The sequence below is a fragment of the Apium graveolens genome, chromosome 10, assembly GCF_009905375.1.
Source record: "Apium graveolens cultivar Ventura chromosome 10, ASM990537v1, whole genome shotgun sequence".
Lineage (NCBI taxonomy): Eukaryota > Viridiplantae > Streptophyta > Magnoliopsida > Apiales > Apiaceae > Apium > Apium graveolens.
Window position 1 is genome coordinate 127,336,944 of NC_133656.1, and position 24,953 is coordinate 127,361,896.

General features: G+C 36.0%; 2 protein-coding genes across 3 annotated transcripts; both read left to right on the forward strand.

Moving 5' to 3' along the window:
* Positions 1 to 10,532: 10,532 nt before the first annotated feature.
* Positions 10,533 to 15,030, forward strand: LOC141689929 (putative sugar phosphate/phosphate translocator At3g11320). Of its 2 annotated transcripts, XM_074494461.1 has the most exons (5): positions 10,536 to 11,044; positions 11,328 to 11,453; positions 13,164 to 13,267; positions 13,449 to 13,677; positions 14,437 to 15,030. In XM_074494461.1, exons 1-5 carry the CDS (start codon positions 11,030 to 11,032, stop codon positions 14,581 to 14,583), a joined length of 621 nt encoding a protein of 206 aa, XP_074350562.1. In that variant the 5' UTR covers positions 10,536 to 11,029; the 3' UTR covers positions 14,584 to 15,030. The 2 variants fall into 2 exon arrangements, with proteins under 2 accessions (XP_074350561.1, XP_074350562.1); XM_074494460.1 differs by having other exon boundaries at positions 10,533 to 11,453.
* A 1,047-nt stretch (positions 15,031 to 16,077) lies between these two features.
* Positions 16,078 to 21,055, forward strand: LOC141693801 (mitochondrial uncoupling protein 1-like). Its single transcript, XM_074498969.1, has 9 exons — positions 16,078 to 16,432; positions 17,717 to 17,935; positions 18,028 to 18,106; positions 18,252 to 18,385; positions 18,467 to 18,565; positions 18,647 to 18,751; positions 19,713 to 19,787; positions 20,322 to 20,408; positions 20,715 to 21,055. Exons 1-9 carry the CDS (start codon positions 16,349 to 16,351, stop codon positions 20,748 to 20,750), a joined length of 918 nt encoding a protein of 305 aa, XP_074355070.1. The 5' UTR covers positions 16,078 to 16,348; the 3' UTR covers positions 20,751 to 21,055.
* The last annotated feature ends 3,898 nt before the right edge of the window (positions 21,056 to 24,953 follow it).

The following is a 24,953-nucleotide window of genomic DNA, read 5'->3' on the forward strand; positions in this document are numbered from 1 at the left end:
TTGACATGATCAGTTAGAGTAGATGCAGTTTCATTCTTCTTCTGCAAGAAATACACCCAAGTGTATCTTGTGAACTCATCCACTATAACCATAGCATATTTCTTCTTTGCAATAGACATGACATTGACTGGACCAAATAGATCAACATGCAGTAGGTGATAAGGCTTAAAAATTGAAGATTCGGTTTTGCTCTTGAATGAAGATTTTCTTTGTTTTGCCTTTTGACATGAATCACAAAGGCCATCAGGAGCAAATACTGATTTTGGAAGTCCCTCACAAGATCTTTCTTTACTAGCTCATTTATGTTGTTGAAATTTAAATGAGAGAGTCTTTTGTGCCAATTCCAGCTTTCTTCAATTGATGCTCTACTCAACAGACAGATTGCTGAACCATCAGAACTTGTTGAAAGTCTGGCTTCATAAATGTTACCATGCCTGTAACCTTTCAGAACCACTTTTCCTATAGAATTACTTACAACTTCACAATGTTCTTTAAAGAAATCCACACAATAACCTATGTCACAGATTTGACTCACACTTAGCAGATTGTGTTTAAGTCCTGAGACAAGAGCTACTGTTTCAATGATGACATTCCCAAGATTGATATTGCCATATCCCAGGGTTTTTCCCATGTTGCCATCTCCATAAGAAACTCCTGGGCCAGCTTTCTCCAAAAAGTCTGATAGCAGGGCTTTATTTCCTGTCATATGTCCTGAACATCCATTGTCCAGCACTAGGATATTTTTCTTGTTGCCTTGCAATCACAAAGACCACCATTGGTTAGTTTTAAGGACCCAGACTTGCTTGGATCCTTTGGCCTTTTTAAGTTTGTTAGCATTTGCAGCGGATTTGATTTCAGAGTTTATACTAACATGCTGTTTATCAGAATCTATATCAGACTTTGCATCAGACTTTACACTAGAAGGAATAATACTAACTTTCTTCAAAGAAGGTTTTATTTGATAATAATCATAGTACAAACTATGATATTCCTTACAAATATAAATGGAATTCCATATACTACCACAATGAAAACAAGGATTTTGTGGCTTAAACCTAACAGACTGACTCTTAACTCCTGATTTAGGAGGTAAAGAGTTTATATCTTTATTTTTCCTGTAAAAAGAAGCAAGATGGTTAGAGTTTCCACAGTTATAACATTTCTTTCTAGGAGCATTAGGAACAGGCATATAATTATTGCTTTTATTCACACCTTCCTTTCCATTCCTATTTTTCCTAGCTTCATTTACCTTGTTCACATTTCTAATCTCTTTCAGCTTATGTTTAAGCTGATTCTTTGTCATTAAGCCTATGTTTACTTCAGCTGGTTTATCCTGTTTTAATTTGTCAGAAGTTGACTTTTCTTTGACTTCTGTCCTAGACTCTTTCATCTTTTCAGAATCAGACTTTACAGTTTTTGCTACAAACTTAACAGGATTTACCTTTGGCTTAGCAGTCTGTTTAACAACAGTTGGCTCAATTTGCACAGTTCCTTTCTCACTTTTATCATCTCCATAACCTAAGCCCTTTTCCAGTTTCCACTACTTAGTAAATTCTGAGTTGTTCTGCCAGAGTTAGTCCAAGTTCTGATAATCTCTTTTTCCTTTTCTAAGTCAGCTTTTAGAGATTCATTCAATTTTAACACTTCATCTCTAACATACAAAGCATCATCTCTTTCTTTCTTAGTTTGATGAAGAAAAACTAACTCCTTTTCTAAATAGTCATTTCTCTTTTTAAAAGCAAGATTTTCAAATGTTAATCTTTCACATGTTAAAGTCTGATCTCTATAGCTAATGAACATGGTTTTAAGATATAATCTCAACTCAGTAATATCATCAATATCAAAAACATAAGTTGTTTGAGGTACCTTCAATTCAGTAGTTTCAGGACTGCTTTCAGCATTTTCCATCAAGGCATAGTTCACCTCTTTTTCAGAATCTGAAGTGTATGTCCAGCTTTTCTTCTTTGTGACAAGTCCCTTGCCTTTGTCACTTTTTCCTTTCTTGCAGTCAGGAGATATGTGGCCTCTTTCACCACAATTGTAGCATTTGACATTTGAGTTGTCTCCTCTGTCAAACTTTCATCCTTTGCCTTCAGACTTTCTGAATCCTTTTTTATCAGAACTTCCACTTTTCCTGGAAAACTTCTTTCCCTTTCTGAATTTCCTGTAGGCTATCATTGTGATACCCTTCATCATAAGAGCACACAGTTGCATCATCTCTGCATCAGCATCCATTTCAGGTAAACTTTCAGTTTCTGAATCATCATCATCAGAATATGATGACTCTGAATCAGACTTTATGATGAGAGCCTTTCATTTGCCCCTCTTTGAGGAAAACCATTTTAAGAGATTCCTCCTCAGCTTTAAGAGCAAATGTCCTTGACTTTCTTCCATGCCTCTTGCTCCTTTGATCCATCTCAAGTTCATGATTCTTGAGCATACCATAAATTTCATCAAGAGTAGTTTCAGTAAGATCATAGTTGTTTCTTATGGTAGTAGACTTCAAATCCTAATTTTCAGGAAGAGCTAAAAGGAATTTTAGATTTGAATCTTCAAGATCATATTCCTTGTCCACCAGTAACAGATCATTCAAGAGTTTGGCAAACCTGTCATATAAATCAGTTAATGACTCATCAGCTTTTGAGTCAAAGTGCTCATACTCTTGACTGAGTATAGTCCTCTTGTTCTTTTTGATTGCATCAGTTCCCTGGCATCTTATCTTCAAAGCATCCCATATCTCCTTTGCAGTCTTGAAATTAATTACCATGTTTGACATGACATTATCAATGGCACTATACAGCAAATGCCTTACCCTTGCATCGTTGGCAATAGATGAGATGTCTTCAGCTGTGTAATCACCTTTCTCCTTTGGTATGGACTTTGCTGGTTGATCAGCAACTGCAACAGAGAGCTTGGTAGGCTTCTATGGTCCTTCATTAATCCTATCAAGGTATTCTGGATCTATAGCTTCCAGAAACATAGCCATCTTCACTTTCCATATGGGATACTCAGAAGGTCTCAGTATGGGAATCCTAATAGTCTCATATCGACTGTGGGTTTGAGTGTTTTGAATTTCTTGAGTTTTGGTGGGCTTGGTTGGAGTTTGTGCTTCTTCAAACATAATTGTTTGGATCTTTACTGTATGTGTGTTAACAGATAAGCTCTGATACCAATTTTTAAGTCACAAAACACTGTAGAAGGGGGTTGAATACAGTCTTTATACAATCAAATCGATTTAACACAAGTATGTAACAAAGATCAAGTATATTTAATAAACTATGTTACAATATGAACTGTTGTTCTCTCTCAGTGATGAACAAATATCACTAAGAGCTGCTAGGTTACAATGTATAATCTTCTCGATAATGATAACACATATAATGTAAACCCTAAGTCTGTGTTTATATAGTATACAGTTACAAGATATATTCTAATTGATATGGAATACAATTATGTCTCCTAAAATATATCAATCAGATATCTTCTACAAGTCTTCCAGTCTTCTAACTCTTTCCATGCATATCTTCTTTTATTTTAGTCTCGATCTTCTCCTGTAAATCAGCTTCATTCCTTATCTGAAAGTCTTCTCGTATTTAAGTTCTGATATGACCTTAAGTTCTAATATTAAGTTCTGACTTCCAGTAAGTCCTGATTTTAGTAAGTCCTGATTTGTCCTGTTGTTAAGTTTTGAAAACTAAACACAAATCATATTAGACATGACATCTCAAATATATCTAACAATGTCCATCTCACGTGTTATGTTTTGCACTTCACATATCATGACGTGTGTGGACTTTCTTGAGTATGGGCCGCACTGTAGAGCTGTTGATTTGTCCAAGTATTACTGGACCTAAGTGTTGTTGGACCCGGATGTTGCTGGACCTGAGTGTTTCTTGATCTAGATGTTGTTGGACTCAGGTATTACTGAACCGGTATGTTGCTGGACCGGGGTATTGTTAGACCAAGGTGTTGCTGGACCTAGGTGTAGTTGCTACACCTAGGTGTTGTTACTGGACCCGGGTGTTGCTGGACATAGGCGTTGTTGTTGGACCTAGGTGTTGTTATTGGACCCGGGTTTTGCTGGACCTAGGTGCTCCTGGACCGGGGTGTGCTGGACCCAGGTGTTGCTAGACCCGGGTATTACTCGACTGGGGTGTTGCTGGACCCAAGTGGTATTGAGATGGATCGGGGTCCATCCCTGGGTTAGGGTGTTTATAGCCCATCATTACCCCCCACTCCCTTATACAGATTTTCAGGATGAGGGATTAGATTTGGTTTCCTTAAGAAAAATATGTTGTCTTTTCCCCCCCAATCTGGGTTGGGTATGTAAGACCAACCCGGATTCAAAGATGGAGAGTTGTACTAGTTTGATAGGAAAACTTGCTGCTTTGTTTCCTATAATCTAGGTTGGGTATGTAGGAGAGAAAATGTTTCCTTAAGAATTTGTGCTGCTTCTTGGCCCCTCAATCCGGGTTGAGGATTCAAGAATGGAGAATTGTGCTGGCTTCAGAGAAAAAATTGTTGCCTTGTTGCCCCCAATCCGGATTCAAGAATGGAGAATTATGCTGGCTTGAGAGAAAATTGCATTGTCTTCGTATGTAGATACCAACCCGGATTCAAAGATAGAGAATTGTTTTGGCTTTATAGAAAAACTTACTACTTTCTTGCCCACCAATCCGGGTTGGGTATGTAGAGACCAACTCGGGTACAAAGATGAAGAATTATTCTGGCTTTAGAGGAAAACTTGCTGCTTTATTATCCCCCAATCATGGTTGGGTATGTAGGGACCAACCCTGGTCCAAGTAGAGAAAATTTGGCTTCCTTGAGAAATATGTGCTACTTTATTGCCCTGGATCCTGTTAAAGGAGAAAAATGTGTTATTTTTTTCCATATAAATTTTTTTTAAGTATGAGATGTTGCTGGGGATCCGGGTTCATAGTTGAATCTCGGTTGGATTTTGTTTTTTTCCTTGGAAAAGTTTTCTAAGTTTGAGATGTTTGTTGGGAATCCCGGTTCATAGTTGCATCCGGGTTGGCTTTTGCTCTTTGTCTTACAAAACTTTTCTAAGTACGAGATGTTGCTGGGAATCCTGTTTCATAGTTGAATTCAAGTTGGCTCTTACTTTTTGCCTTAAAAATGTTTTCTAAGTATGTGATCTTTGTCGGGAATCTGGGTTCATAGTTGAGGTCGGGTTGGCTTTTGCTTTTGTCTTAGAAAAATTTTCTAAGTATGATTTATTGATGGGACCCAGGTTCATAATTGAATTCGGCTTGGCTTTTGTTTTTGTCTTAGGAAAATTTTCTAAGTATGCTTCATTGCTGGATCCGGGTTCATAGTGGAACCTAGGTTGGCTTTTGTTTTTGCCTTAGTATGTTTTATTGCTAGAACCTGGGTTCATAGTTGAACCCGGATTGGCTTTTGCTTTTGTCTTAGAAAGTTTTTTTAAGTATGCTTTATTGCTGAGCCCCGGGGCTGGTGCGAGTTCTTCGATCCCTCATAGTCATCCTCCTTTTCAGCTTCTTTTTGGGCCCGGTTCTGCTTTTCCCGGAACAGACAGATTGCTTCTGCCAAGTCATTGCTAGTCATGTTTTCCATGTGGTCGGCCTCAATCGGGACATTTGCATACTTGTATTGATTGAATTTAATGAGATTTCTAGCATCTCGGGCTGGTACTATCTGTTTCATGACTGGGGTGTGGGTTAATGGTTGCTCTAGGAGAGTGTCTTGGTTTTCTCCTCGGTCTTGTAACTGATCCAGGTCCTGGACCTATGTGGTTCCCGAAGGTCTCCCAACTGTACTCTTGCCTCTTCTAACCATTATCTCAAGATCACAAATAACAACTGACCAAGATTTCAAAACTCCCAAAACAGATCTAAGGTTGCTTTCAATAATAGTCAATATCACCCAACACAATAACAAATAAGTTTGCTGGGTTTGGTTAACAATGTTCCAAGATAACTAAAGTTGGATCTAAAGTATAAAGATAGTATATAAAATGAAGCAGATATGGGTTCTAAAAGTAGCAAATCTATTTATAGCACACACGAATGTGGATTTAAAATAAATAGAACGAAGCTCACATAAACGTGGCTTAAAAATGACGAGTACACACAAACGTGGCTTAAATAAAGAGAATTCATAGTTATGACATAGCCGAGTTGCTTAAATTCTTCCAGATTATATAAAGGACTCTTTTCAGAGTTTGTTGATGAAGATAAGTCCAGGGGTACCGAGACCCAAGGACGAAGCCTCCCCTCCTTCTAGCGTAAAATGATAACTCCGGTGTGCAGGCTGGTCCTTCCGAAGCTGCGGTTGGACCCTCATAGCGGTTGTGGTGTGGTTGTCGTGGGGTGTCTGCAAAACAACACCGGAGGGGGGTTTGAGCCCCGCAATGCCTCCGGTGTGAAAGTAAGATCTCGCTTTGGGAAGATGAAGATAGATAGGAAAGTAAGGTGGTTGTATGTGTATATTTGTGTGCAAGAGAGCGTCAACATTAAACCTTCTTCCTTGGACTATTTACAGGCAAAAGGGTAGGTTTTGGGGGTTGGTACGTTTCAATCAAGGTTATCCATCCTTGTGGAGAGTAGACACCTAGGACATGTGGAATTTTTACACGTGTCCAAGTACGGATGATGTAAGAGTGTGTTGGTCCTTATCCATTTACAGTTATCCATATCACGTGATGCGGCCTGCGCTTCACGGATCATGCTGTATGTGGGCTTTTTTGAGTATGGGCCGCGAGGTAGAGCTGTTCTCGGGTCCAAGTGTTGTTGAACCTAAGTGTTGCTAGACTCGGGTGTTGCTGGACCTGAATGTTGCTAGACCTGGGTGTTGCTAGACACAGGTGTTGTTGAACAGGGGTATTGCTGAACCGGGGTGTTGTTGGACCTAGGTGTTGTTACTGCACCTAGGTGTTGTAGCGGGACTCGGGTATTGCTGGACCTCGGTGTTGTTGTTGGACCTAGGTGTTGTTGCGGGATCCGGGTATTTCCGTACCTAGGTGTTCCTGGATCGGGGTGTACTGGACCTGGGTGTTGCTAGAACCGGGTGTTGTTGGACTGGGGTGTTGCTGGACCGGGGTGTTGTTGGACCTAGGTGTTGTTGTTGGACCCGCATGTTGCTGGACTTAGTTATTTCTGGACCTATATATTGTTGCTGGACCCGGGTGTTCCTCGACCTAGATGTTCCTGGACCTTGGTATTACAGGACCAGGGTGTTGTTGGACCGGTGTATGACTGGACCAAAATGGATTGGGCCGGATCCGGGTCCATCAAGTATGATTCGCAAAATAATATATTTTATACTCCCTTCGTCCCTCCCAAATGTTTAAATTTGGGTTGGGCACGGAATTTAAGAAAAATGTTAAAGTAGTGGAAGAAAATAAAAAAAATGAGTAAAGTAGTGGAACCGATTAATATTATATGTATAAAGTGGATATAGTGGAGAGAAGTAGTGGATGTAGTTACTTTTTATATTATAAAAACTTTACTATTTTTGGAAGATTTTGAAATGTAAACAATTGGAAGGAATATCCCAAAAAGGAAAGTTTAAACAAATGGAAGAGACAGAGGGAGTAATATTTTTATGTAATATTTGTACTTACAGAACATAATTGCCTTCAAATATTAAAAAAAGAAGTGATATTTATAAAACTCAACTTTATATGATACATTTTTTTTAGTCTTGGAGAATCGAGATTAATGACGAGAAAATTTATACTCTTTATTAATAAGTGAATCCATGTATAATTTGGTGCTAAAAGGATCAAAGTATCAAAGTACCAAATTTTGGTACTTGCCTGAAATAAGTCCACTTCTATTCTCTATTAACTTTATTTTTAACACAACTTGACTTCTATTCTTTGTAAATTTTATTTTATTTTTAGTTAGTGTTCATCTAATCGTCTTTTTAATTTATAAAATAACAAATATTTTTTAAACGATTTGTAAATTATATCAAAAATTTATTAAGTTACGTTAAATTAAGTAAAATAAGTTATATATATTTTTAAGTTTAGAAAAACTACAAACTACTAACACGAATTGACTTATATTCTCTGTAAACTTTATTTATTTATAAATTATATTAAAAATTTATTAAGATGTAAAATTAAGTAAAATAACCTATTTTTACTTTTATTAACACGAATTGACTTCTATTCTCTATCAACTTTATTTTCTGTAGTATTATTTTAAAAATAATTAAGTAATAGCAAATGACTTTAGTAACATTTATTAACTTATAAACTGAAAATTATTGATTTAACGATCGTATTTGTTACTGTCCATCACAACATTTATCTACTTTAAATTAAAAAAACATATTTTAACAGTAACAAATTTATGGCATGTATTTAGAATATATTTAGTAATATTAAATTAAGTTTAATAACATCTATTTAATTTTAATTTGTAAATTAATTTTTATCGATAATTAAGTAATATTAAATAAACTATATTGAAAAGGCTAATTATAAGATATTTATCAAATTATATTAATTAATATTAAATTTTCTAAAGAACAGATATTTGGTTTATATGATAGAGATACAATTCGTTTCACAAAAATAAAATTAATATGTTAGATTTTTTTATATCAAGTAAAACAATGCAAAGCTAGAATTATAGTGGAAAATTTCATAACTGATTCGATTCTTTTTAACCACATAACTATTTTTTGCAAGTACCAATTTAATATTTGATATTAATATATTAATTTTAATTCGTGTTTCGCACGGATTATGAATAATTCTCTACAAATATTAATTCAATATTTTTAGTCTCGGTCTCGTGTTTCGCACGGGTTATCAACTATCTATACTAATAAGCGAAACCATGTTCAGGTCCCAAATCTTAGTACTCATTGGAAAATTATACAACTATTTTTAAAAAATTTTGTAATAAAATCTCAACTAACAAAAATTAACTTTTACTCTCTCTAAATTTTATTTTCCTTAAATTTGTATTTGTTGTTGAACATCCAAACATATGTTTACTTTAAAATAATCGTATTAGTAAGTTAACATGTCAGATTTATATAAGTAAATAATTAGGTGCATGCATAACTAGAATTATACGGTGAAATTTTAGAATTACACTTAACTTCTTTTTTTTAATTACATATTTTAAAAGCATTTTATATATTATATTTAGATCTGTATTTTGCATGGATTATGAGTTTCAGTTTTATACAAATAATAGTGTGATACTATTATTTTTTAATTTCGGGCCCGTGCCAACTGGTACTAACTAATATTCAACTCACAGTGATCCCCAAATTTTTTATAAAAACCTTTTTATTCTCATACCCCGATTTTTTTTTAAATCCACTGTATCGAAGGAGACACGAATAGATCGGGACTCCAAGGGTAGTATTAGGGGTGATCAACGGGTCAGAACCGAATCGAACCGGAACCGAAAGAACCGAAAACCGAAATAGGAATATTTTAAGAACCGAACCGGACCCGTTTATATGTAAGAACCGAACCAGAACCGTTTATATGTAAGAACCGAACCGGAACCGAACCGTAAATTTCGGTTCGGTTCGGTTCTTAACCGAAAGAACCGAATTTATTTTTTATTTTTTATTTATTTATTTTTCATATTATTTTATATTCTTACTTTTTAAATTTTGACTAGTTTTGATTATTTATTAAGGGTAACTTAGTAAAAGATGATTTTTATTAGTGGTGGATCATTTTTCATTTTGAATTCCATTACTTTCTAATATTTAAGAAGAAAAATATTTAAAAAAATATTCAAAACTCCATAAATATTTAAAGAAACGAGTAATACAATAAAAATCATATTTTTCTTAAATTTTATTAAAGTATTATAAATAAGAAAACATAATACGTAATATATATACATATATTTATATATATTTTTTTATTTATTCATTTATATACGGTTCGGTTCTGTTCTTACGGTTCTAGTATGTTAAGAACCGAACCGAACCGAACTAAGAACCGAAATTTCTAGAAAAATAAGAACCGAACCGGATCCGAATTAGTTAAGAACCGAACCGGAACCGTAAATTTTGATCGGTTCGGTTCTCGGTTCCGAACCGGAAAATGCTCACTCCAAATGTAGTATTCCTATGTACTAGGAAGTAATAGGTACATCCAGGAGGGGGCCGGGACCCTTCTGACAATCTGATCCTGGGATAGTCACTGACCCAGAAGCATTCATGACCTCTCCGATCAAGCAAGTCTTGGGACCAAATCACTTCAACTGTGGGCTCTTTATCACTAGACTCAGAAAGAAAACTAAACTAAAGTAGAATCGATTGTTTTTTAATTAAGTAAATAATCTATGCATACGCAGATCCAATTATGATGGTTAAAATGTCATTAACCCTATAATCTATATAATCCTGAGGTGATGCCAAATTTGTGTTGACATGAATTGTTTAAATCCAAGGGACGGCAATATAGGAATCTAATCTGAAAACATTAAAATAAAAATCACACTACCAAAAAAGGCGGGTCAATTAGTCTAACAAAAAGTCACAAACACGTTTACTACCAACAAAATACTACTGTAATACAAGTCTCATCTTCTTTCCAATACTAACAGCTAGGCATCTTCTTTCTTGGTACCAAACATTACATGGCCCCCACTCTTTCTCACCCTCTCATCCACATCATCTTCTAAGTAACATCCCCCCTTCTTCCCCCTTTTCATTACATACTCAGAGAGGGATCACAGAGAGAAAGAGGGAGAGACTTTTTAATTCACAGAGAGGGAGAGAGATAGAGTGAGAAAGGGAGAGAGGGAGAGAGATAGAGTGAGAAAGGGAGAGAGGGAGAGAGAGACTTTTCATCACACACACAAAGAGAGAGAGAGACTTTTACTTTCATCTCAAAACCAAACTCCCCAGTTGACCCAACTGTCCAAACTCAAACAGAAACACTTCCTAGATCCACCCACTGCCCAGATCTCAAAACTCCATTATACATACTTACATTTACATATACTTACAAAGGGTTTGGTTTGGTTTGATTTGATTCAATGAAAGGCAATGGACAATGGTTCACTATAGGGTTAGTGTCAGCATGGTACACATCAAACATAGGTGTATTATTACTAAACAAGTACTTGTTAAGTAATTATGGTTTCAAATACCCTATTTTTCTTACAATGTGTCATATGACTGCTTGTTCTTTATTAAGTTATGTTGCTATTGTTTGGATGAAGATGGTTCCTTTACAGACTATTAGGTCTAGACCTCAGTTTTTTAAGATCTCGGCTTTGAGTTTGGTGTTTTGTGGCTCTGTGGTTAGTGGTAATGTTTCACTTAGGTATCTTCCGGTCTCCTTTACGCAGGCTATTGGTTCCACTACCCCTTTCTTTACTGCTGTGTTTGCATATTTGATGACTAAGAATAGAGAGGCTTGGTTGACTTATGCTGCGTTGATCCCTGTTGTTACTGGTGTTGTCATTGCTAGTGGGGTAATTTCTTGATTCCTTTTTTATTGTTTTATGAATATCTTAATTTAGAAGCTGGAATTGGATGTTTGAATGGCAGGGGGGTTTTTTTTTATTATGTTTGATTGTAGGGTAATGAAATTGGGGTTTTGGTCAATTTCTTGTGCTTCTAATTGTAGAAGTAAAAATAGTGGATGCTGGCTGTAAAGTGGTAGTAATAGGTTGTACTGCATTATGAAAATAGAGCCTCTATTAGGCATTCTCAAGTAAATTTATTATGAATCATATGTCAAAACCACACTTACAAATTACAAGTGGTGATGAAGAAAGATTTGATGGTCTTTATTACAGTTTTATTTGTATGTCGAGCAAGTTATCTTTGCTCATTTTAGTGTACTTTTTCTTTTGTTGCTAATTATTTGGTCTACTCGTGCTAACATGGAAATGGATATTTATATTTCTACTCATTAATGTGGAAATGGATGTTTGTGTTTAAGGATTTTTGGGAAATAAATTGGGGAATTAGTCAATTTCTCTGATTTCGAATTGTAGAAGTGATAATAGTAGATGTTGGTGGTGTGTGGAAATAATAAGTTCGATTGAGTTATATTATAGAACCTTCAGCTGGAAACTATAGAGTAAATCATCATGAAACACATGTCTGGACCACATATTTTATAGAAGAAAGTAGTATTAGTATTGTTTTAAGTATTTACTTTTGTAAATTGAGTAACATTACATTACTAAATTTAGCATGCTTCAATTTTGCTCTGATAAAAGGACTTGGCTTTTGCTGAAATATTCCAACCAGTAAGCTTTCATACTCACTCTTACTCCAAAAGAAATGCATTGGACATCTGGTAGGAAATCAAGTAGTCATAATGTTATGTTCCCTATTAATTAGTAGTGATAAAGTTGTTTGGTTAGAAGTATGTTGACTTGTTGATGTTGAGTGAGTCCTTATATGGAAGGGGCTTGTTTTTCTCCCCAGGTTTTTGTTAGGGAAATGGAATTGGTGATTTGGGAAAATTACCTTGGTTTCTATTGCAAAAGTGAAAATAGTAGGTGCTATACTGTTGTAATGTGGTACTAATAAGCTGGATTATTACTTCATAAAAATTGAACATTTATTTGGCATTATCAAGTAATGTCCATATAAAACACTTTGCAAGTGGTAAAAAAGAAAGATATGATAGCATTTGATGTAGTTTTACTTGTAAATTGAGTGTCTTATCTTTACTTACTATAGTGTACTTAATGTTTTTGCAAATTAATTTAGTATAGTCTTCAAGTACTATCTAACTATTGGAACTAGGCTTTCCAGGAAATATTCTAAATCTTGGGATTTAGTGCATGTGGTTCCATCAACAAGAAAATTTTTAAGTGTCTGGTTGGGAAGTAAGTAGTTTTAATATATGTATTTGTGTAATGGGTAACACAAATCTAAAGTCAATCTATTTAATTTTTCCTTTTACTAGCTTTTGCTGGAGATCCTAAGCCATTGGCAGTAATTTCAATACTCGTATTAGTAGAAAGATTCTTGAGCAGTTTGCAAATGACAACCACCATTTGTAGCAAACAATCTTCGTAACTGCTAATTTTGCGGAACTAGCCAATGCCAACTAAATTATATCATGAATTACTTGTTTATTTAGTTTATTTGAACTGTAACATATTCATAGCATGTATTACTGAGAAATTGCAAAAACGGTAACCCTTACTATCTGGCTGCAGGGTGAACCGAGTTTCCATTTATTTGGTTTTATAATGTGTGTTGGTGCTACTGCTGCGAGGGCTTTAAAGTCTGTGCTTCAAGGGATCTTGCTGACCTCAGAAGGGTATTAATATACTCCTTGTTACTTTCTGTCTGTTTCATGACTTCCTCCCTCGTTTCTTGTATTCTTCTCCTTATTTAGTATATCATACTAATAATTTGGGGTTACCAGTTTACTGCATATATACTACTACTACTACTATTATGCAACTAAAAAACAATGTTACCGACTTCTAACTTTTCAGGGAAAAGCTGAACTCTATGAACCTTCTACTCTACATGGCACCAGTTGCTGTTATGTTCTTACTGCCTGCAACATTATTAATGGAGCATAATGTTGTCGGCATCACAGTAGCTCTTGCAAGAAATGATGTTAAGATAATTTGGTATCTGCTTTTTAATTCTGCCTTGGCTTATTGTGTGAACTTGACAAACTTCTTGGTGACTAAGCACACTAGCGCTTTGACTCTCCAGGTATTAAATCATTTCCTGTCACATATATATCCTCTATAACTCTCCTAATTGTGAAGTATGCGCTCTTCGATATTCAGAAGTCGTTATATATCTGCTTGTCATTCTAAATCTAATATATTTATGATCTAAAAGATGGTTTTAGGTAGACATATCCCTGCTGTTGAGCAGACTTTATTATAGATTTAGACCTTGTCATACATCAGGCATAAGCTCAACGTCGAGGAAGCTTTTTGTCAAAGTTAAAAGAGCTTCTTACTAATCAACTTAATTTCTAATTGCAAAGCATCAATGCTAAACGAGGGTAGATTGATTGGATGTATTTTTTTAATTTAACACCCTTATAACTTATTCTAATAAAGGAAACAGAGTCCTGCAATTAACTGCCAAATGTTTGGTGCGTAACTTTTTTTTATATGTATAATGGTAGTGCGCAATACAGTATGTTCTCTGCATTATGTTACTCCAGCTGTTTCTTAGTCGCTGAATGTGGTGACCAGTGATGACATTGTAAAAATATGTTTGGCATGCAGGTCCGACAGTAGCAAAAGATATCACATATATAAGTGGTGTATATTTTTTTAAAAAATTCACAAGCCTTCTTATTATATATGGAACTACAAACAGTTTCACTTGCAACCCCGGTCTCCAGGCTTTGTTTAAAAAAATAAAGAATGACAAGAGTAATTGGAGAAGTTGGTTATTAAAAATGTGTCGAGGCTTGTCCGTGAAATTAATATATTTCAATATCTATGTTTCTAGGTATTGGGGAATGCAAAAGGGGCCGTGGCTGTGGTGGTTTCAATTTTGATATTCAGGAATCCCGTCTCCGTAACAGGAATGCTGGGATACTTTCTCACAGTTATCGGTGTTATACTGTACAGTGAAGCCAAAAAGAGGAGCAAATAGAACTCTTTCTTTCATTCTGTTTGTATCATAGTATAAACAATCAATTTTTGATATCATAGGTTTACCACGACTATGCTGTTGATCCCAAATGTGAGTCCTCCAGTTATCTTTTCTGGAAACCAGAAAAAGGAATATTCTGACTGTTACTTCCATAAAATATGGATCCACATGGTTGAAAAAATTGAGGCATGCACATCTGGTTTCCCTTCTCCATGACCTTCAGGTGATGAAGTGTTAACAGACTACTATTCTTTTTACGAAACTCGATCAAGTGATTTCATATTTGTTGGACCGTCAGTAAATTTTTTCCGAACTTGTACACCTCTGTATGATCATAAAGATATAATTATACTACTGTATAAATTTTATAGCTCATTGTTACATGTATATCAATATTAACATTTTTAAGTGTTTGAATTTCCTATGAAAGCTTAAGAATTTGTCTGATAGTTAAAGATCTCTAATTTTTTTTTATATATTTTTTAGTATGTTAGTCAGTGCAGCTCTGTTCAATTTCAGTAAATACTATATTTTCTGTCTGGTAAAGCTGCAGAGAAAAAAAAAATCTCACAAATAATGATATTGAGAAAGCAGTTTCTCATTGGCTCCATGGACCATGGTAGCTAAATCTGAAAACATGGTTGGGTTGCAATTTATAAATGCTGTCCAATAAAAAATTTCCAAAGAAAATTAAAGTAGCAGAAGAATCAGAAGGTGTAATGTACAACTGAGATGATTATTCCCTCGTCTGCACTGATGATGCCTTACTTGCACCATTTGGTGGTCAGGCATCTGGTGCTGGATTCTTCAATCTGAACTGCCATTTGCAAATATCCATCAATTCTGAATCCCCAAAAAACACCTATTTTGCTGTTGCTCAACTCGTAAGGAGAACGAAGGTGATACCGTTTTTTTGACATTTCCTTTAGAAGTTGTGAGGTTGTGACTTTTTTTATTCTTCCATGAACTTGTATCCTAGTCACAGAACATTACACCATTTGTGTCACCTTCGTTATTCATTATGTACTCTTATCATTTACCATTGGTGGGGTGGGGGATGGTGATTAAATCAAATAGCCCAGATGTATGTACCACTAGTTGTATGCAAGTTTTTGGACAATAGAATAGCCTGCCAAAACCATTGTCAGTTAATGTCATCTTAATCTTACTATTCAAATAGGATCTAGTTTTAATTAAATTTTGTAATCCGATGATTTCATGCTTTCTTAACATTCAAAAAATGCATATAAATAAAAAGTAAGGCAATAAAAAAAACTGAAAGTATCTTCTTAACATAAAGATTGGTACAGAATATAAAATACCTTATCACATAAATTACATTTTCTTATCCTTTATAATTCATCCCTAATAAAGAAATCAGCTAACAAAATAATTAAAATGTTAGATAATCATAGTCAAAATCAGATAACCCAAAAATCTAGGGGATAAAATCATTGAACTAAAAACTGATATGAGCAACAGGCCTTTTGCAAGAATAAAGAATAAAATCTCTCTCTCTCTCTCTCCCAATCTCTCTCTCTCGTATTAAAAAAATACTTAACACATTTTTTTTTTGGGCAAGAAATATTGTAACATAAAAACAGATACTTGCATACATATATTAAGAGTTCCGAGTTCAGACAGACAATTTTACTTGCTATCTGTCTGCATAACATACATGATCTCTCCACTCTCTCTATACATATAAAACAGCCTATAAATATAATTGTTACCAAATCCTTGATTTAATTCTTGTTTGTTGAAGATGGTGGGCGGTGGCAACTCCAAATCAGACATTTCACTACCTGGAATATTTGTTAGTAGTGCTTTTGCTGCTTGTTTTGCTGAGGTATCATACGATGATCATACCCTTTTTCTTTCTTTGTTTTGTAAGTTGTTTTGCTGTGATTTTATTATCTTGATTGTGTAAATTTAAACATTGTAAGTGCATTTGATTTATTCCTTTTTTTAATAGGCTTGTCACCTTTGTGAATTTTGATTTTTATCCACGCTTGTTATGTTAAAAGTGGTTTTTCGACCAAGGGTATCTATACTGTTGGGGTGGTTTTAAACGATTACTAGGGTAATCGGGGATTAATTGGGTGTTTTCTAATATTATTTTTGGTCATTACTATTTATTTCCTGGCCTAGGCGGCTTCTTTTCTAAATTTGTCCAATTCTTTCTGATGTCCGGAATTTTTTTAATTATTCTGCATAGATTTTTTTTTTACGATTGCCTAAAAGCCCATCATGATTTCACACCTAGTGCTTTGTAGTAGATTGTTAGTTCTTTTTTCCCTATGATTTGGCCAACTTATTTGTGTGGCTTTAAATTTAGTTTAAGTACATTTTAGATCTTTTTTTAGCTTTGGTTGTGAATATTGATTTTTTCTATTAATATGTGAGTTCTCTCAATCAATGGTTTAAAATTTCGTTAGGCGGTTGGGGGTGCCTTAAAGTGATTAATTAATTAATCGGAGAAACATTAGTTTTGGTGTAAAAAAAATTATTACTGCCAAGGCCGATTGTTTCCCCGGTTTGCCTTCTGTTATCGGCACAATTTTTCCGATTCATCTTCATATTTCCCACCTTGATTATCTATTTCTCGCCTTGGTCTGCTTTTCTCAATTTTCCTGCTTTGGTCCACTCTTTCCCCATTTTCAGAACACTTGTCTCAACTCAATAAATTGATGAAATTTGTGTGTGTTGCATAGGAAATTCCAGTTCAAATCCCCTTTTTACTAGATTACATGTATGTGTAGATTTGTTTGTCGTCAGTGCTGGTATTTTATCGTGTGAACTACAGCGTGTTATCTGAAGAAGAGTTTTTTAACAGCCTTACAAGGATGTTATCACATTTCTGATGATTTACAAAAATAGTGACCTCATAAGTTTAGTTTTTTTTTTCTTTTTGAGGGATTCTGCTCATCTCTGTTATTTACTTTGTCAAGGTCTACTTTTAATGATATTTTGTTAAACACTATAAAAAATTTGCACTTTTTTGTGTTGAGAAATGTAATATGTAATTAAGGCTGGCTTGTTACGGTGATGAACATATCTATGACAGATTTTCATAATCATCAGAAGAAAAAAGTCATACAAGTTCTTCAGTTCTTTAACTTTTTTTACGCAGATTTGTACCATTCCTTTGGATACTGCTAAGGTTAGGCTTCAAATTCAAAAGAAAGCTGTTGCAGGGGATGGAGTAGCTTTACCCAAGTATAGGGGTATGTTGGGTACAGTTGGCACGATTGCGAAAGAAGAAGGTCTATCTGCACTTTGGAAAGGTATTGTGCCAGGTTTACATCGTCAATGCTTGTATGGAGGTTTAAGAATTGGCTTGTATGAACCTGTAAGTTCTCTGATTATTTTCCCCTCTGTAATATTCGCGTTTTTTGCTTGAGCAATCATAATTTAGTTGCATATTCTATATATATTAAACAGGTCAAGAACTTGTACGTGGGTGAAAACTTTGTCGGGGATGTTCCTCTAATGAAAAAAATATTAGCCGGGCTTACAACTGGTGAGGATGAGGACTTTACCCTCATATAAGCTTTTTGCACAGCAATATAATATGCCATATCCATTCATGTTTGCTATGTAGAATAGTCTCTGCATAGGTGTGTGTAGCAACAATATTTTGTATCACATTCTTGTACGTGAAACAGGTGCCCTTGCTATTGCTGTGGCAAATCCTACTGATCTTGTGAAAGTGCGACTTCAAGCTGAAGGGAAACTCGCACCTGGTGTTCCAAGGAGGTATAATGGAGCACTGAATGCTTACTCCACAATAGTGAGACAGGTCATCTACAACTCTCCACCCTCAATGAAATTAATTGACCAGTGATACTGTATGACTCCTCACTACCAATCTATAATTTAGGAAGGAGTACGTGCTCTATGGACTGGACTTGGGCCCAACGTCGCCCGAAATGCTATCATTAATGCTGCTGAATTGGCTAGTTATGATCAAGTGAAAGAGGCAAGTCAATGATTCAGATACAACCTAAATAAATCCTTGCATTTATTAATTTTGGAAAGTCTAATACTTTTACATGTGCAGACAATTTTGAAGATCCCAGGGTTCACTGACAATGTTCTTACACATTTACTATCTGGACTGGGAGCTGGTTTTGTTGCAGTTTGCGTTGGCTCCCCTGTTGACGTGGTAACTTCTTTGTGCTAGATTTAATAAGTAATTTGAATGCATCCTCTCTTTTGATGGATATTCGGCGTTTTCTGCTGAAATAGTACCAATTTTGCTGATGTAGGAACATATTGTGAACTGTTATCTCCTACCTGCAGGTTTTAATGTGTTCTGCAATTATAGCCTTCCTAATTTCCTACTAAGTGTAGTGTGAAACTTGAATGGCCATATTAACTAACCATTCCGTGTCTAACTTATTATTTGATGGCGAGGATGACATCTATAGTTAGAAAGCAATAAGCCCCGACTCAATTGTCAAAGAAGAAGAGTCACTCTGTCTGCCACAGGCTCTTGCTCTAAGCGGTATTGGCCTCACCACCTTTACAGGGGGTTGAGGATTTAACCTTTGTTGAAAGCAAATTGGTTGTGGGAGTGTTTTTAATTAGAAAATTAAATATTTACATTATCTCACAGAGTATGAAGTTAGGGTTTTGCACCTACACTACACCTACTGACTCTAAGAATAAAAAGCAAGCAAGCAAGCAAAGTGGGTTATGTTTGTTCTATGAAATAAGGGTTATGTTTGTTCTATGAAATAAAATTATTTATGCTTTGAGACGTTTGACTAATTTACTGCCCTGCTGCTTGCTTGCTTTTTCTGCTTCTCTTAATTTAAGTGGCTATGGTTGCACCGCTGCTACTGCATATCTTATAGATAATATTATTATTGCAACTAATAAAATTAAGTTTTGGTATACATAATAGTTTGATCACCATCCCCGCCCTCACCCTCAATACCTTCTAAAAAGCATCATGGCAGCCCTTTCAATGGTTGGTCGCAATTGGGAGTCATGTACTCATATGTTATAAACTGTCGTCATTACATTACTTTTTGGTGTTTATTATGCAGAATTCCCCTTTTTAAACATTCTACTCAAATTTCTGCAAACTACGGATAATGACATAGATTGCTTTTTGGCAGGTCAAATCAAGAATGATGGGTGATTCCGCCTACAAAAATACACTTGATTGCTTCGTCAAGACACTGAAGAATGATGTAAGTTTTTTCTTCTTAAGAAATGGTACTTTGATTTGCTACATCATCTTCCATAAACATATATTCATAGAACCCAAAGACCGTGAAGCAGCAAAGGCCTTAATGAACAAATTTAAGGTCACTTATCCCATGTCCATAAAGGGGTTGTGAAGAGCTGTCATTGGCTTCTGTACTCTTACGTCAAAACAATTTAGTTAAAAAGTTGGACGTATTTGTAAACAACCCATCCACCAGCACCAGCCCTGTAATTTTGATATCTATATCTTTTGGCTAGTTCCTCTAGCATTCATCTGTAGGAAATTCATGTCATAATTTATTTGGTTTTGGCTTCCGTAGTGTATGAAAAAAGAGAATTGATTTACTCACTGCTGATAAAGGCAATACTTGTAAAATCTATCTATTCTAGCTGCGCCCCTAATAAAATCTGAGTCAACCTCAATTTTTTTCTGAAACCATGTCATTTGTATTCTAAAGCTTGTTACAAAGTCTTCCTCTGAATAAAAGACTAAGAAAAAAAATTCGCTGTCTCTGCAGGGACCCTTTGCGTTCTACAAGGGCTTCATCCCGAATTTTGGACGGCTTGGGTCTTGGAATGTGATCATGTTTTTGACATTGGAACAGGTATAACTTTCTAAATTGACTAAGTATTTGGTAGATCTTATCCCCCTGTTTTTATCCTCATCTCTCTATTTGTTTCATAGTCCTGCTGTAATTTTTCTGCCATCATAGTTTATAATCCTTGCCTCTATGATAGGATAGCAATTGATTCACTTATACTTCTTATAATCTTTATTAAGCTTCTCACATGACAATTGTAGCTTGGCGTGTAACTATACTTTATAATTAAATTGAAATTAAAGATTTCTTGCTTTGTGATATTTATCTTCGAGATCTGTTTCATCAAGTTTGTCATATTTCTTTTTGCAGGCAAAGAAGTTTGTTAAAAGTATAGAGTCGGCTTGAGTTGGATGTGGCAAAATCATGTGAAATCTCCATTTAACCCGTTATCATCGACCGGTGTCTAATAAATAGTCCATTAGAAAGAACATTTGCCCACAATTTAAGAAGTTGTAGCCATTTAGTCCATAATAATTTTTATGTTTTAATGTTGAGCTAAAAATGGGCTTTGCCTTCATATGTATAGGCAATTTTTAAGTGGAAGTTGATGGTGGATCATATGACTTTGCTGGAGAACCATGTTTAATTAGTGAGGTAAACTGCTACTTGGCAATATATTTTCAAATCAAAACAGTTTCATACTTGCATAATCCCGGATTCCCATGATATGTTTGGTGTTTTGTAATGTGCAGATAAATGTCCAAGGCGCTAGTCCTTTATAATAGTTCAAAAAATATATGATCACGATTGTTGGGTAATAAAAACTAGGACAGTGACTACAATTAATGTTAGGGTTATTGAGTTTCAAGTCTTAGGGTTGTTCTCGCGGTGAGAATTAGTTGTCCTCGTGAGATGTCTACTCGTACAGAATTAAGTCAAAACGTAGTTTTAGGTTGAGGGGTTGAGGGTAATTCATAAAAATGAACTTTATATACTTGTTAGTTGTTGAGTCCAGTTAGAGTAAAAGTTTATTTTGAAAAATAACGTTATGTTTTAATGCCTAATTTTGGATTGAATATCATTGTTGTTCCTTTTATAATTTTTAATTTTAGCAATCATATCTTTATTTTTTACATTACAGATATTTCTAAATAGATTTATTTTTTATCACGATATGATGGTAACATAGGTCATACCCTAGTTGAATTCAACTAATTAAAAAATAAAGGATGGCGGATTTTTCATCATATGTTCATTCTCTTTATAATATTAAAGGGGATTAGAGCTACTTAATTTGAAGAAAAACCTTATGTCTAATATTTTTTAATTTTCAACGATATATTTTATTTTGAATCATACTAAGACTAGGGTAGGGAGACTCGGGGGACAAGTCTCCTACTTAGATGGTAAGTACCACCAAGTCTTCTACTTAGAGTAACTCCAACATGTTAGTTATTTAGAGTCTTAAAGTCTAATATAAGGAATATGGAGAAAAAAGCTACTCCAACAGTATCCTCGTGATTCCTTAAATCACTAAGATCTTCTTCTCATTCCTACACATTATGAAGTGACTCGGAGGTAGTTTCGTCCCTTATTGGGTTCGGTCATATCATGAAGTGTGGATCGACCTACACATTCACAATGACTTATTCATTATTAAGTGATATTTCACATTTGAGGTCTTTACTAGGCTAATTGAATAGCATTTAATGCTAAATTGCCCTAATCGACACTATATGTCGGGCTTTAATCACCTTTTAACTTTCACCAAGGTTAATTATAAGGTGAAAGCCACTAACAGACCCTAATTGGGGCTAATTGGCCTTAAACGCGGTTAATCGGCCGTAAGCTAATTTCAAGATAAAAGCTGCTAACTAGGCTCATCGTAGCCTAACTTTGAGTTAAAGTATGCTAGTTGGCCTTAAACGCGGCTAATCGGCCTCAATCAGGGCTAATTTTTTAGCGTAAGTTGCTAATTATCCTTAATATAGGCTAATTATAAGCTATATTACGCTAATTTGCCTTAATCAAGGCTAAATGGCAATAATCGGGGCTAATTTTTGTCTAATTTTTACTAATCAACCCTAATTACGGTTAATTAGGAAATCTGAAAATTTCGATTTTTCGGTGAAAAATCATCAAAAAAATTCGTCAGTGTTTGCCTTGGTGGACCAAAATTTTCGTTCGTGATCGCGACGGGGGAACCGATTTTCCACCGTCTCAGCGACGGAGGACCGAGGGCTTCCTAGAGCCACTCGGCCTGCTCCAGTCGACTGAGAGGCTCCATGGTTGAGACCTACTTGGCCAAATATTTCTTCCCCCTTTTTTCGTCGCCGTCTAGGTGACGGTGGCCCCCTCGGCTCACTCCACTCGGCTGGGGGTGGCCACCATGCCCCCCACTCGGCTGGGGGGAGTAGTCGTAGCCTCCTCGGCTGAAAAAAAATTCCCATTTTTTTAGTCACAGTATAGGCAACGGTGGTCGAGGGGCTCCTCTGGAGTCCACTCAGCTCACCTCACTCGGTTGGGTTGGCCACCATGCCCCCCACTCGGCTGGGGGGAGTGGTCGTGGCCTCCTCTGCTAAAAAAAAATTCCCAATTTTTTTTTCTTTTTCGTCACCGTGTAGGCGGCAGTGGCCGAGGGGCTCCTTTAGAGCTCACTCGGTCTAGGGGTTGTTTCATGCCCCCATCTCGGCTGGGGGTGTGATTGTGGCCTCCTTGACTGATTTTTCAAAAAATCCCTATACTTTTTGCTGGGTGGTTATCTTCTGCTTGGCCGAGAGGCTCCTCTGACCTCAAAGCTTTGGCTTGGTTACGATGCTCTTATACGTCTGAAAATCCTTCAAACATAATCCCACTCTTCCGAGTACACTCTTCCGAGAGCGCTCGAGGTGACTGACACGGCTGAAAAGCATTCAAATGTAATCTTACTCTACCAAATCCACTCTTCCTAGAGCGCTCGAGGTGATTACCACGGCTGAAAAGCCTTCAAATGTAATTTTACTCTTCCGAGAACGCTCGAGGTGACTACCACGGTTGAAAAGCCTTCAAATGTTTGAATTTAGTTTTCTTGGAAATTTATTTCCAAATTTTCTAATTCATTTGCTTAATTAAGGATATTAGCGTCGTTAATCCTAATTAGAGACTAACCCTTGATCTTAGCTTTAATTAAGCATACTCAAGACTGTCTCCGTAGATTCAGCTATTGCTCCCTTAAATTCTGCCCTGCCATTGCTTTTATTCGTTAGTTAGACGTTTTTCCTATTTTCTTCGTGTAGTTTGAGTCGTCTATAGGCATTTAACCTATAAATAACGTACAAACGCGAACCGGCCTAAATGATGACCTACTTAAGGGTACCTTTTTCTTATAAAAGGAGGGGAGAAACATTCATTTCCATTCACTTCTCATTTCCCAACTTCTCAAATTCTCTCTAGTTTTATCTTCTTCAAGTTTTTCAAGCTTTACTCAAGCCATTCTCGAAGATGTCTGAGGGACACATCGGCCCTTCACATTATGGCAATGGGGGATGATGGTGGGAACAACGATCGTTTTCCCTCCGTGTCTAAGATGTTTGCTCGTCGAGCAAAGGCAAAGTAACCACGAGGTATGCTACTTAACTGTTCTATATCTTTGAAACCTTGTTCAACATCTTTTAGTTCGTCAAATATGTTCCAAGACTTGGCTGAGGAGTTCCCAGCCAGTGTTTATCTTGATGTTTTTAGCCATGTTAGTGACTCAAGAAGAAGGAGTCCAGGCACATCAAACAAACACATAGCTTCCCTCGAGGGATAAAAGTTCGTATGGCTCGTGATAACGATCGAACTTGTCACCGAGTCCCACTCGCTTATGTGTATTCAGGAGCTCTATCCTTGCGGGACTAAGGTTTCCTGTTCATCATTTTATCGTGGAGCTGCTTTCAGAGATAAGAGTTCATCCTTGTCAACTCTATCTGAATGCATGAGCTTTGATTATTGTGTTCATAGTGAGATGCCATCAGTTGGGAATTCCTTTAAGCACCACCATCTTTAGAAGTATTTTCTTGATCAATAACTCTCCTTTGGTGAGGGCTGGATGGGTTCAAATCAATCATAGACCGGGAGTAGACAAAATTGTTAACTCACTTTCCCTTCTCGACTCCTATCATGGCTGGAACAAGAAATTCTTTATTCTTGAACTAGAAGACGGTGACTGGGGGACATCTTTGTGCCTAAATTTGGAAATATAGTTTATCATCATGATCATATTTTGAAACTTACTGTGCCCGAGTGTTATGCCCGAGATGTTCTTATTAGTGATAAGGGTCAGACTCACCTTCGACACGTTGTGACCGAGAGAGCGCTAGTCAAAGATGGACTTAGCGGTCTTTCACTTGAGAGGAATTTACTTATTCATTCTTTAATATTGAACAAGTCTCCTTATTGGAAGAACCTCTCTTTAACCCTCCTATTATAAAATAAGGAGTCTCTGCGTTGATGCTCTGCATTACGGGCGTTGGCTTCATCCCGGACCTCGTCAATAAGGTCGAGAGCGAGCCTCATGCCTTCTTCATTAGTTTCATGTCCATATGCTTCAACCCTCGATGATCCGTGGGTGATCTCAAGGGGCACTAC

Bases quoted from the DNA above. Each gene is read 5' to 3' on its own strand.
- LOC141689929 (XM_074494460.1), top strand. From the start codon at position 11,013: ATGAAAGGCAATGGACAATGGTTCACTATAGGGTTAGTGTCAGCATGG. The intron at 11,454-13,163 runs GTAATTTCTTGA...ATCTGGCTGCAG, and splicing joins GTGTTGTCATTGCTAGTGGG to GGTGAACCGAGTTTCCATTT. The intron at 13,268-13,448 runs GTATTAATATAC...CTAACTTTTCAG, and splicing joins ATCTTGCTGACCTCAGAAGG to GGAAAAGCTGAACTCTATGA.
- LOC141693801 (XM_074498969.1), top strand. From the start codon at position 16,349: ATGGTGGGCGGTGGCAACTCCAAATCAGACATTTCACTACCTGGAATA. The intron at 18,107-18,251 runs GTGAGGATGAGG...TACGTGAAACAG, and splicing joins ATTAGCCGGGCTTACAACTG to GTGCCCTTGCTATTGCTGTG. The intron at 19,788-20,321 runs GTAAGTTTTTTC...CTGTCTCTGCAG, and splicing joins TCAAGACACTGAAGAATGAT to GGACCCTTTGCGTTCTACAA.